We start from the raw sequence: 12,740 nt of genomic DNA, 5'->3' as shown, positions 1-12,740 counted from the left end.
CCAATGCTTTCCTTTATTTTAACCAACAAACACTGACAAGTGAAGCTATTACAAAAGAAAATCCTAGAAGAGAGGGTGAGCAGAACTAAGAAGCACGAGGGGAAGGTCAAGAGAGAGCACAGGGAAACCTGTGATACAGAATGTCAATGGACTAGCAGGGGAAGAAAGAGAGACAGGACACTAACATACAGTATAAACTGTGAGTAAAATAACCTTAAAGCAAAGAAACTCTACTAAAATAACAATTGGCTGTATACATCAATACTCATGACGGGCCAGTGTGGTTCAAGTGTGAGGCTGTAGGGCAGCAGGGCCCAACTCATTGTAAATTACATTTCATTTCATGTTACTGACTTTTAGAGAGAAGAATCGGTTTTTAACACAAAGCACACAACAGTCAATGTTAAAGACTTTTTGATTGCAGCTAACTGGCTTGCACTGACTCACATCATACTGTAGATGACAGATAATGCAATATTTTCACAGTTATTTTATTCAGTCTTAACTGAATTTGGAAGCAATTCCAGATTGGTTTCAGGCTGATTTCCTTTTAGGAGGCAGAAAACCCAAAGGACAAACAGTAAATGATCTGATCCAGCAAAAAAAAAGAGAGAGCTAATTCAGTGGTGAGCACAGCAGACTTTTATTTTTTCCATCTATTGAAATTGTGCATGGATTAATTCTCTTGTAATAGACAAACCATTTCAAAGGCCTGCTGGAGTACTATTAACAGTTCCCCATAAAATCAAATAAAAGAAGGGTATTTTACCACTCCTGACTGTTCCACAACTACACACGGTGTAAAATGGTGATTTTTAATAGGAGTTGTAATTAAAGACACTTGAGGTGCCCTCTTCATTCAACCTTTGATGAACCCCTTCACAAAGGTTATGCAGTCATACATTTACGACCAGCTGAGAATTAGTTTGAAAATGAAACCACTCCTCTCTGCAGATGACTTGGAGAAGGTCATTAAGGCACATATTGCTTATTAATTAGACCACTTTAGCTGCAGTCCTGCTGCCTTGTTCAGTGGCTGCTGTTATACCTGCAGCATAAATGCTCGCACCACTTTTGCCCATCCTGGTCCAGCTTTTCTAAAGTTCATCCAAAGATCTGGCAGACAATGATAAGCGCAGCGCTATTTAGCTCTGGGTTCATTCTCTAATTCTCTTCTTACACTTCTTTCAACCTCCTTATGCAGCATATAAGGCCATCTGCGATCTTCTTTTTTCTCTTTTACTGTAACTCTCTTGTGAAATGTATTTCTGTTTGTATGGTGCTTTTAAAAAAAAAGTATGTATGAACTATTTAACTTTGTTTTGCAAATTCATTTTCTCAATTAATTAATTTGGCACCAGCGAGATGAAGAAAAAATATTGTGAAATACCAATCACTCTCTGAAAGTGCACAGTGACCTTTTCCCAGCCAGTTTACATTCAAACTATCACACAGGAGGAAGTTTTTTGCATAAAAAAAAGCAAGCACAATTTTTTCAGGACATTCACTAACATCCTGTAGCTCACACACACCTCTTACACACGCACACGTACACGTACACGTACACACGCACACACACACTTATTACTGATTATTGCACCTTTGTGTGTTGGTTCACTTTCTTGACAGGTATAGAAGCCGCTCACTCAATACTCCTGTGGAGAGTATACATGTATCAGTGGCTCATTACTTACCATCTCCTTGGCAACGGAGTGGTCCAACAGTGATCTTGGCCTCAGACCCCGGTCTGTTTGTGTCACCAACGGCAACTTGGCTGACTGGCAGGTGTTCTTTATATATCAGGAGACCAGAATCCTCTCTCCTGTAGGAAGAATGGTTAAGAAAGACATTTGCATTAAAAGCTGTAAGATCTCCTAACTATTCTTGGATTCTTTTGCATTTAAATCTATGTCATACTTTGTGATTTAGAGGTGTTCAAGGCAACAACTAAAACTGATAAAATAACATTTTTAGTTTGTGGCTAACACAATTCATGACTGCCCCAGTATTGATTTTAATGAATAATTCTTTGGTTTTGAGGTGATAAAACTCTGACACTAAATTTGGCTGTAAAATAAAGCATGCTATACTTAACTGGATACAGAGATAGTTTCTAACATGGAAGTCAGAAATGTTGGGTATGTATTCAAATGCAAATAAGAAAATACTTTATGTATGAAAACACATCTGCAGGCACGTGCACAGACTCCAGGTAGACTCCAGCACCTGCCCTTTTGCCCTTTGACTTGATAAGTAAGTTTTCTGCAGGACATTTTTTTTAATGATTTTTTATTTCATATTCTAAACTTTAACAAGATAAACATAGTTTGCTCTTGTTCATAGGTGGCTTTTATAATGTAATTAATTCATTTAATGAATGGAAACAATGTTTACAAAAACTGTATTTGAACGCTATAGCGTCGGCCCCGACCCCTCTCCCTGTGGTCAATCAGTCACCCACCTCTCTGGGGCGGCACCTGAAACAATAGGTTAGTGCGCCCTAAACCAGTAGCTCAACATGAAATAATAATGACAAGAGTGAAAGAGACATTAAGAGAGTTTCCGCATAGGTGAGAGAAAAAGAGAAATCCGGAGAGAGTAGAGAGAGTAGAGCACTCTTTGGCGGTCTCTCAGCTATGTTTACTTCCATAGTGCCTCCACTCCACAGCTACCTATTTGTGTTCACACCTTTTCGTCGTTGAACTCTGTGGCAGCATCGAGACTGACAAGCTGAACTATAAATGCCTTTAGCCTCTGGCAGCAGCTGCTGCAGAGGAGATGAGATGGGTGCAGAAGAACACACGAGCACAGATGTTGCTACATCAGCTTCACAGAGGACAGGAAGTTAGTTTGTTCATTAGAATAAAGTAGCAGATCATTTTCATGAAGTCTGAAAGATTAACCTAGACCTAAAGAATTTAATTGCATAAAAATCACATTTAAATGTATGACCGTTTAAAATGTAAATATTTATGTTAAAGATTAACACAAGCTTGCAGTTTATTTATCTAAACAAAGTCAGAAATAAAGCTGCAACAGCAGATGGTAAATATTTTGTCAGCATTATATCTAAGCTGGCTTTATTGAAGCTAAACCTGCAGTAATCCACATCGCTTTATATGCACATGCACATGCACGCACACGCACACACACACAAACACACAAATACACACATACATATATATGTATATGTACATACAGTTACAGTATGTTCTTTTACAGTGCAAACACCTTTTTACTCAGATAAACATGAAATGTAATGTGTTCAGTTTCACTTTGGGGAGGTTAACGCTCGGCGATCATACACAGCATTGATTTTGCTCCTTTTCCAATTGCAGTAGAGTGTCAGGAAAAGACAAGCTAACAACACAAAGACACACACACACACTCAAACACAGACACACAAATATATTTATGATAAGCCTTGGTGCCCTCCCAGAGGAGCTGGAGAACGTAGTTGGGAGAGGGAGGTCTGGGCCTCTCTACTTAGGCTGCTGTCACTGTGACCTGAATGGCTAAGTGGAACACAATAGATGGATAGAAAAGCTAAACAAACAGAAAGAAAGGCCGCTTCAAGGTGGTAGCTCTCCTCTGTAATGGATCAAGCCATCCAGTGGCTCTGTCAACCCAGAAGGTTGGGACAAATCCATCACCCTTTGGTACCCCCATAAAGAAACATGGTATTGTTGTAGACTGTTCATGTATCAAGTGCTCTGTTGGGCCTGGGATGCTTACGAGTGTATGTATCAGATATGCAACATCAGATGTTGAAGTTATGTAGATCTTCAGATTTGTTGCTAGTCGCAGCTCTGACTTAGCTGCTGTCTAGACATGAATAGTATGTAGGATGTGAAAACATTTAAAACAAGAATGGATGGGGAGTGGTAGTCTAGTGGCTACAGAGGTGGGCTTGGGTCTGGACCCAGGTTCAAGCCCAAGAATGGCATCAAAGATGAACAAAGATAACCCTAATTGCTGCTGTGTTTGTTCTCTCAGATGTACATCACTTTGGATAAAAGTGTCTGCTATAGGGCTGCAACGATTCGTCGATGTTATCGACAAAAATCGATAATCAAAATTGTTGACAATGAATTCCATTGTCGACAATTGTCGCCAGACATGTTTTTCCAATGGAGTAAGGCGTCTCACTTCAATACAATCTCTGCCGAGAGTCGCGCATGAACGATAGCGTCTCAGTGCAGCTGCAGGTAATAAAACTTTTATTACATTTTAGCCTGGATACCCCAAATAAAAAGATGAATTGCAAGGTTTGCAAAGCCGACCTTGCTTATCACGGAGCACGTCGGTAATGCATTTGAAGAAAAAGCACGTCGGAGTGTTGAACGAAACGGACCCGCCTTGGTAAGTTATTAAGCGTATTTTGCCTTTAAAAGAGAGCTTTAACGTTATGCCTGACTGTGCCTGACAAAAATATTTTAAATTAAATAATTTAAAAAGGCTTGTGCGAACATGACAATGATGAATTTGCATCTAACTTTCAGTCAGGTGACCTATGAACTGTCAATTATCCATCAAACTCCACAATGATCATGTTAACATTAGATCAGATAGATTTGTCTGGACATTTCTCTTGCGGGACGGGAGAAAACACTAAAACAATGCATCTCTACTATTGTGCCGTGCAGCATGAATTCTCAGAGTTTTGCGGGAGGGGAGGGAGTGTAACACACGTTGCGGGCGGTAATGGTCAGAAATTCAGCGGGAGCAGGATGAAGAAAACAGTCCCGCTATAGCAGGGCTCTAGTGCCATCTTTCTTGTGTTTATTATCATTTGCCATATAATTAAAGCAACCTCATACTAAATTAAAAAAAAATTACTAATTATCCGATTAGTCGACTAATCGTTTCAATAGTCGGTGACTAGTCGACTATTAAAATAGTCGTTAGATGCAGCCCTAGTCTGCTAATAATAACGTAGAAATGTGTTAAAAGTGTTACTTTAAGACTATGTATATTATACTGTGAATAAATGCCAACAGGTCGATGCGTGTAAAGTAAAACCTTCTTAGCCGTCTTCAGCTTGCGAAGACTAAGACCGGTTAATTCATTAGGCCATTTAAAGATATTTGATCTGTTACTCCTATAGACTCTTTGTTTTGGCTTTATTATTCTTGTCCTCTTGAATCATCATTTTTGATTAATTTGGCTGAACTGGTGGACACATGGTCCGGCCGTACACCTCCGCATAGACCCTTCGGTCTCAGTCTGCAGGGAATTTATCAATCCATGTTGTATTGACGCTTTCCATGCTCAAACTGTGACAGAACCAGATCTATAATTTAAAGACAAGTTGATACAGGTACATTTTTTGTCTCGTCATAATGTACAACCCGTCATTCTGCTCTCAGAGAATCCTCTGAGGTTCTGATCAAGTCTCCTCTTGATTTATTAAAATGAAAAACATTGGTGTTCATACCGGAGAAAATGCCTGACTTGTGCAATGAAAATGTATTTTCCTTTATTCCCTTCCTTTATAAACCTGTTTCAAAGTAGCAACCGTTGATTTGTGCAGACAAATGACTTTTATTAACTCACTGGAATCTTTCATTAAGCCTTGTTAATATCATCTTGACTTCAATGGCAACCTTTTTAATCATAATATTCACTGCTTAGACATGACAGTGAAATGTATTGCCCATTTTTCCGTGATAAATGAATGTATTACAGTGCTGAGCATGAAGAGCGAGTACATGTGGAGACAACACTTCTGATTTTTCCAATGTTGTCGAAAAGTACTTATACATATGTGGGTGAACAGAATTGTAAATCGCGTGGCTTTATAAATTGTTTTAGTAGATGGATGAGGGAATGGATGAGTGACACTGTATAAATACAATTTTTAAAAACCCATCACAGTGAATACCTAACTGGCTGTATTGGTTTGAAACATTAAATATTAAAATAGACACCTTTAAAGCCTTTAATAGATGTAAGTAGGACTGTATTCTAAGCTCTTGATATAAATTTAATAATAATAATAATAAACGGCCATTTGGGAATTAAAGTGTGTATCTACGTATCTTATGTATGTATGGAGGAACGTACATGTGCATCTGAATAATGTGGGTGAGTACAAGAGTTGATGTGCTGCTCAAACAGTTAAAGTGGAAATATTTGAAAAAGCAAAAAATAAGTTGGAGAAAATCACAGTAGAAGAAATATTAATGTTACTAGTTTTAGAGATGAGGAGGGAGACGTCAAAGCAAATAAAATTGCCTCTTCTTGCTAGCAAGCAGTAATTACTCACAAACAAGCAGTATCCACACACACGCACACACTCACAGGCAGCGATGCAATTGGTTTTAATGAGAATATCAATCAGCTGGCTAAAAGGGCTTTGAAACACAAACTGTTGGTTCTGAAGGCAAACATTGCGATTAAATAAACACATAATTCATGGTGGCATTAATCATCCACTCGCATCGGTACTCGAAGTTAGACACCTCATCAGACTTTAACAACTAAGTTGAGATTCTATACTACAGATATGTGCAAATATCAGCATTGGGAGCAGATGATTCTCTAACATTTCTGAGGAAACGTGTGGTTGGATTGACAAAAATGAAAACTTTCGTTGGTTCAATTAATTGGCTCTAGCTTGCTACCTAATTAATTAACTTAATGAGATGGTTGGACATTCCCTTTCCATGAGATACGATGATGCTATGACTCGTTCTCATGTATCTTAGAAAGAAGTAATACATCAGGATTGTATTATTTTACTGAATGTCTGGCTTACTGAGCAAATGCAATCTTTCCGTTGTTTTGCCTGGTTAGTGCTTCAAATGATTAAAAATCGTTATAAAGTTTGGATTAATCAAAATGGTTTCACGCATTGTTTGTGTGTAGACATCATGGGCCTTAAAGCTACAATAGTAGTTGCAACTGTAGTAAAAATATAGTGATGTGACAACCTGTCTCCAAATATCATCCTTTGCGCCCTAAATTGTGCACTGTGACAATTGCAGAGTAAACGATGCAGAAGCTGTATGTAACAGCTCTGTGGAGGTGCAGGTGTACAAAGAAAGAAGTGTTCTTCTGAAATACCAGAAGAACATGTAACTAGAACGGGCAAATATATAATCTCGGCCTTTTTCATCCTGTATTTTGTCTTTTTTATCTTTATACAGTAGATAAGTTGGGTTTCAACAGCAGGAAGATCAGTGAGGAAGCGCCTGCTGCTTTGTACCTCTACACTATTTAAGGCCTTGTAATAGTGACCAGTCATCCACCACAGATTCTGAAAATAAGACATAGGAAACAATTTACCCAAAGTGAAAACCCTATACTGATCGAGCAGGTCCTAACCAAACATCCAACTATTCTTTGTTACATAATTCCTGCATGCAACATCCACCAGGACACTGGTGGATGGTACCTGCTGTCCAGTCCATTAGATTTAATGAGCTTCTTTTCAAAAGACCCATTCCAGCTGATCTGCCCAGTGTACCGTCAGCTCGAACAAAAACTTTTGCTTTGTTGACTTGGACTGAAGGACAGTGTGTGGCCTCTGTAATGTGGCCACAGCAGCTCCCCATCGGCCAAGAACCTCCTCTTCATTTTAGCCAGTGTGTTTCATGAACTGCTATAATATCTAAATAATCTGGCAGAACATTATAAAGTCCAAGAAAGAGCAAATTTGACTGCAAGTTTGGAGGTGATGGGCCAGCACAAATACAAAAACTGGCCAAATACATTTTTGGGTCACTAAATCAAGAATGTCCTTTCTGCATTCACTTTAAAAGATAATATTCTCCTCAGGCTGGTTGCTGCACTCGTTTTTCTTATTTTTCACATTGTGTGTTCCACTCTTCTCTTTGTTTTGCCAACATGCTGTCACATAATAATAGAGAACATTTTGCTGACAGCTGATCCCGAAAAGCGTATTTCAAATAATTGCTTTTTATTCATGTTTTTGCTGTATAATAGTCGGACTTACCATTGTTTGGCATCCGCATCACAGTTGCAGTCGTACTTGGGGTCAGTACAATTTCTGTCGATACCACAGGCGCATTTCTGGATGCCAGGCCCTGAGCCACCCCAGTAGAAGTGCTTTTCGCTGCCTCGGCCCACCCACCACGTGTAGGGGGTCCCATCTGGCAACCAAACACAAACATACACAAACAAACCTGTAAGCTTTGCTCACAAAGGACAACCTCTTTTTATCCTCAATATCCCCACTTGTCTTGGCTGATGACCACAACGTTCACTGCAGAACAGAGACAGAAATACAGACTTATGTGCTGGAAATAAAGTTGTTCAGACTCAATCCCATTATGGGGAGATTAATTATTCAACTTTTCTTTGAGCTTTTATTTCATTAAGGTGAATACACTGACTGCTGACAGCTGCATGGTGAATGTAATTTATTTGCTCCACATGTTTCACACACACACGCTTTGAGACTGGCAGAAACACTTACTCACAGATCCCGCCAGTGACTTTGGAGACGTGAATGTAACTTCAGGGCTGCATTATCATTTATCTTTTATATTGCACGTGTGTGCACATAACTGTCAGTGTCATTAAAGGATCTTAAGAGTGTATCAGCTGACCCACTTGTGCATGTTGGTTTGTGTAAGTTCCTATGCACATTTAAAAAAAAAAAAAAAAGAGCAGATAAAAGGTGAAGGATCACCGCTTTCCAATGAGATATATAATATTGTTTCCCTTGGCCCGGATAATGTATTCTGGCAGGGGAGGGTAACTAGGCAGAGAGATAAGTGTAACTTTATTGGTGGCTGGCAATATATCACAGCAAGAAAGAATGAAACAATATTAGGTTTCCCACTGTATTCCTAGATAATAAGCTGCATTGTCAATATCACTTTGTCAAATTCCATCAGAGCCAATGAAATCTCCTGAGCCACATTGAAGCAGACTTTTGATGCAGCACAATTGCATTGAGTGGATTGATATACAGTATTATTACATTGTGTTGGGCTAAACTTCAAGAGGAAGCTAAAAATATGGCTCTATACTGTATATTGTGGGTATAAGTGCGTGTGGCCTAGGTGACCTATGGGTTTATTGCCTTCATGAAGAGAATTAGCCTCATCTCTCTTCGGGCCACTGTTCAGACAAGTCCCTGTCAGTTGGATTAACAGTGGCGCCTCAAGAGACTTCCCAATGCTTTACCCCTCAGTGCAGGCGCGTCTGTGTGTTGTTGTTGTGAGCATCAAGTTTAAATTTAAGTGACAGTTTCAGTCTCATACTGAGGCCAGTGATGCCATGCCAGAGTACACCTAGATGGATATCTGGAAATGCCACTCACTGGGTTAATGACTGAACAAAGAACACAGACACTGAAAATATTCCTGCTTTAAAGGTTTACAAGTTCATCTTCGATAACGTATAACAGATGTCATACACAGATCAGTCACTGCATGATGTAAAATATCTAAATGGGTCCTTGTGTATCTGGTGTGGGGATGTTGGCAATAGATCCATGGATGGCTGCAGGCTTGAGAGGGAGGTCTGTGCAATTTGGGCTTGGTTCAGAGTTGCCATCAGATATCTCACGGAAAGGACACCCAACAGAAGAGAGGGGTCGAGTGGAGTCTACTGGCTCAATAGAAATACAAATTCAAAAGTGGATCCATCAATACAGTCACGTGCATCCAATAAAGCCAAAAGTTGTTTAAAACATTGTTGGAGATTCAGGTTTGGACATAGAGGTTTTAACAAAATATTCACCTCAGGTTTCTTCATTAAACAACAAAGATGCTGAGTAAGTCACTTACTATCTGTAATGATAACTGTTTTGTCTATATTTTTCTTTTTCAAGTAATTTTCTCTGAAAAACAACTTGTTTAAGATTTGCAATACAAATGAATATGATCAAGACATGAAGAAAATCTGCTTCAAGTCCAGGATCACCAGGAGCGTCTGTACAGTAGAGGGGCCAAGCTGGGGCAGAGCAACTCATTAATGGTCCGTTTAACAAGTCTTTAACTATTTGTCAAGCTGCAATGTTCTTTTGTTGTCCCATTTTTGTGAAACTTGTTAAATTACAGCTAAAACTTTAATCACACCTCAATTGCGTTATTTGACAGCCATTGTTGTGTTGTAAAAACACAAAGACTAAAAAAAAAACAACAAATCAAAATACTGCCATTACCTCTGTATCACCTCTGGACCGAACTGTAAAACCTCCCCCTCTGTACATTTATTGGCATTAAAATGATGTGTCACAAGCCATTAAGACCCCAGTATGAACCTGAGAGATGATCTTAAGATTTAGGTCAAAATGTATCTATTATATTGTGTCATTGGAAGAACATATAAGAGACGGATAAGCTATTACAGAAGGCTGTTAGCTCAGTTGTAGTTTTTCACGTCATATGAGTTATTTTTCTTTTAATCTGGAAAGTTGCATAAAGTTTGTATTGTTGTCCATATCCTGCACCACATTGTTTGAAATCTAGAGGAAATTATTTCCCTTTTATTTTCTCATCTGGTTATGTCTATTTCTTTTCTTGAAAATAATTAAAATCATCATCACATTTATTAGGTGTTTGATTTTATTCAGCGCTCCAATGTCAGTAACATTAATCAAGTTACTGTTTAGTGATTTAACACTCCTATAAAACAAAGGTACTAAACAGGAAAACAGAATTTTTGGAGACATTTAAAAAAAAAAATCCTTTTAGAGGTGCTTTTAGAGTGTACTGTACGTTTTGTGTCAATCAAATGTTTTTTAATGCTGGTTACATAATACATGTTTCAATATACACATTTTTTGATGACAAAGATAATAAGGTTTCACACATCAAAGCTCGACATCATCAGCAAAGTATATAGTTATGTTCAAAACTAGTTTACTCATTCATTCATTTCTTTGTGTCATTTTATTTCAAATTAATGGGAACATCTGTTTATGAGAAGTAACCTATATCTCATTATGAATTCCTCTATAATAATAGTAGTTTCTGATTTTTATGGCTGGCGAGTGATGAGGTCTGCCTTCAGACTCCACAAGGACTTTGACTGGCACTGTGCTGGCCTCCGACAAACAAGCCACACAAACAGTTCCTGCCAGCAGGCTTGCTTTCTATGAACTGTTCTGACTTCTAATGTGTATCAGGAGAGCGCATACCTCCCACAGTCAGGAAGAAAATTGAGGCAGCCTGGGTGTAGTGGTGAGGATCATTTGTATGTTTCTGGCAGACTTGTGAGAAAATGCCAAACAGTCTCTGTGTGTCTGTGCCCGAGAGAAACTCGCCACAAACTATCCACATTCTCTAAGAGGGGTCTAGATAAAAGTTTACACAGCGACTGGCTTGATTCAGACATTTGCGGTCTCACATAGAGCATTTCAGGGCTGTGAGGAATGTGTGAAAATATATAAACTGAAAAACCCCAAACAAACAAGTCCCCTTATCTTACTGTACATCTGAGGGAAAGAGACAAACAAATGAAAAAAAGGAGGAAAAAAAAGCCCAGCAGTCATTTTTGTACTTGGCCTTTTAATTTCACTGCCATATCCACACTTCTCAGGCATGGGAAAAAATAGCACAAAGTATTCTAATACAAAAACACACAGAAAATACACTTGACCATTTTTATAGCTTGTTTTCCGAGATAGGAGCAGAGATGAGAGGAAACAGTAGGAGGAGAGCTGCAGGAGTAACAGCAGGGCATCAGGTGGAATGGGAGCTACGAGTTGTGCCAGTTTAGATCTCCTGTGCAACTCAGTTTGCTCTGCCAAAACAAACAACTCAGAAGTGGTGGAAGAGGATGGCGGGAGCGATGAGAGCACGACAGCATGGATGGATGAAGATTTGAGGGAGGAGAGATAGAATCATGCTGGCACAGAGTTCAAACGGATATCCACCGAGAGAGGGCACTGCCAAGATGAGGCTGAGCTGCTTGTTTTTGTGTGTTAGTGCATCTTTGCCTTCACGACAAGAACAGACTGTTTGTGTGAACAAAAGAGATAGACGTAGGGTTAAAAGCACAAGCGCATGGTCTAAATATACCTCATGGAATCATATCAGAAAGATAATCTGCTCTTTAGCGCAACAATGCCAATAAGCAGGTAATTGTTGAAATCAAAATCAACTGACAAACGATTAATTTTGTAGTAAAGAGGGCGATGTGGTTGAACTCCAGTAGCTGGTAACAATAAAGATGATGAGGTCACATGCAACAATGATGGATAACAAGGACAAATACTTGGTAGACAATGTTCAATGTCCAAGGTGTAGAAGCGCTTAATCTGTTGTTGACAAGCGTTGTGATACAATTTCTTCTACTATTACCACTCTGCTTGGAGTCTTTTTTAGTCCGACTGAAATCCATATAGAGACATGATTGCTGTTGAACATGTCTGGGCGAAACACAATGTGTGTCCTTGTCAGTGATCGAAGCGCGACATTTAATATCTGCCAGTGATCCCACTTTCCCCATGACAATCAAGAGAAGAAGAGTGTTCTCCCAGCTCTCGATTTTATTCCTTCCTTAAGTCCTTGAGACCTTCTTATCAACTCATCTGGATTCGTGGTCTTACTCTGTGTATCAGTTTGCTTTTGGAAAACGTAATCAGCTACTCCCCTCAAGTAAACAACTCGCCTGTTGTTATGGTGATACTGATCACAACAAGTGCCAAGAAGTGCTAAAAATCAACGGCATCTTAATTGGCACAGGAATATGTATTTAAAAACAAAAACCTATTTTAAATTGGCTGGGGGAATTTCAGAGGAAAAGATGTCCAAAAT

The 12,740-nt window shown here is 39.0% G+C and overlaps 1 protein-coding gene across 2 annotated transcripts in view; it reads right to left on the bottom strand.

The window, feature by feature from the left end:
* cntnap2a (contactin associated protein 2a) overlaps nt 1-12,740 on the bottom strand; it is a 412,736-nt gene that overhangs the window by 57,984 nt on the left and 342,012 nt on the right. For both annotated transcript variants that reach the window (XM_061713895.1, XM_061713896.1), the window contains exons 16-17: nt 7,961-8,117; nt 1,695-1,822 (exon numbers count right to left, since the gene is read on the bottom strand). In XM_061713895.1, the coding sequence (XP_061569879.1) occupies nt 1,695-1,822; nt 7,961-8,117 (285 nt within the window). The remainder of the gene's footprint in view (nt 1-1,694; nt 1,823-7,960; nt 8,118-12,740) is intronic.

This window comes from Cololabis saira, chromosome 22 (genome assembly GCF_033807715.1).
Source record: "Cololabis saira isolate AMF1-May2022 chromosome 22, fColSai1.1, whole genome shotgun sequence".
Classification (NCBI taxonomy): domain Eukaryota; kingdom Metazoa; phylum Chordata; class Actinopteri; order Beloniformes; family Belonidae; genus Cololabis; species Cololabis saira.
The sequence above is the reverse complement of the archived record's forward strand: the minus strand, read 5'-3'. Positions and strand labels throughout refer to the sequence as shown.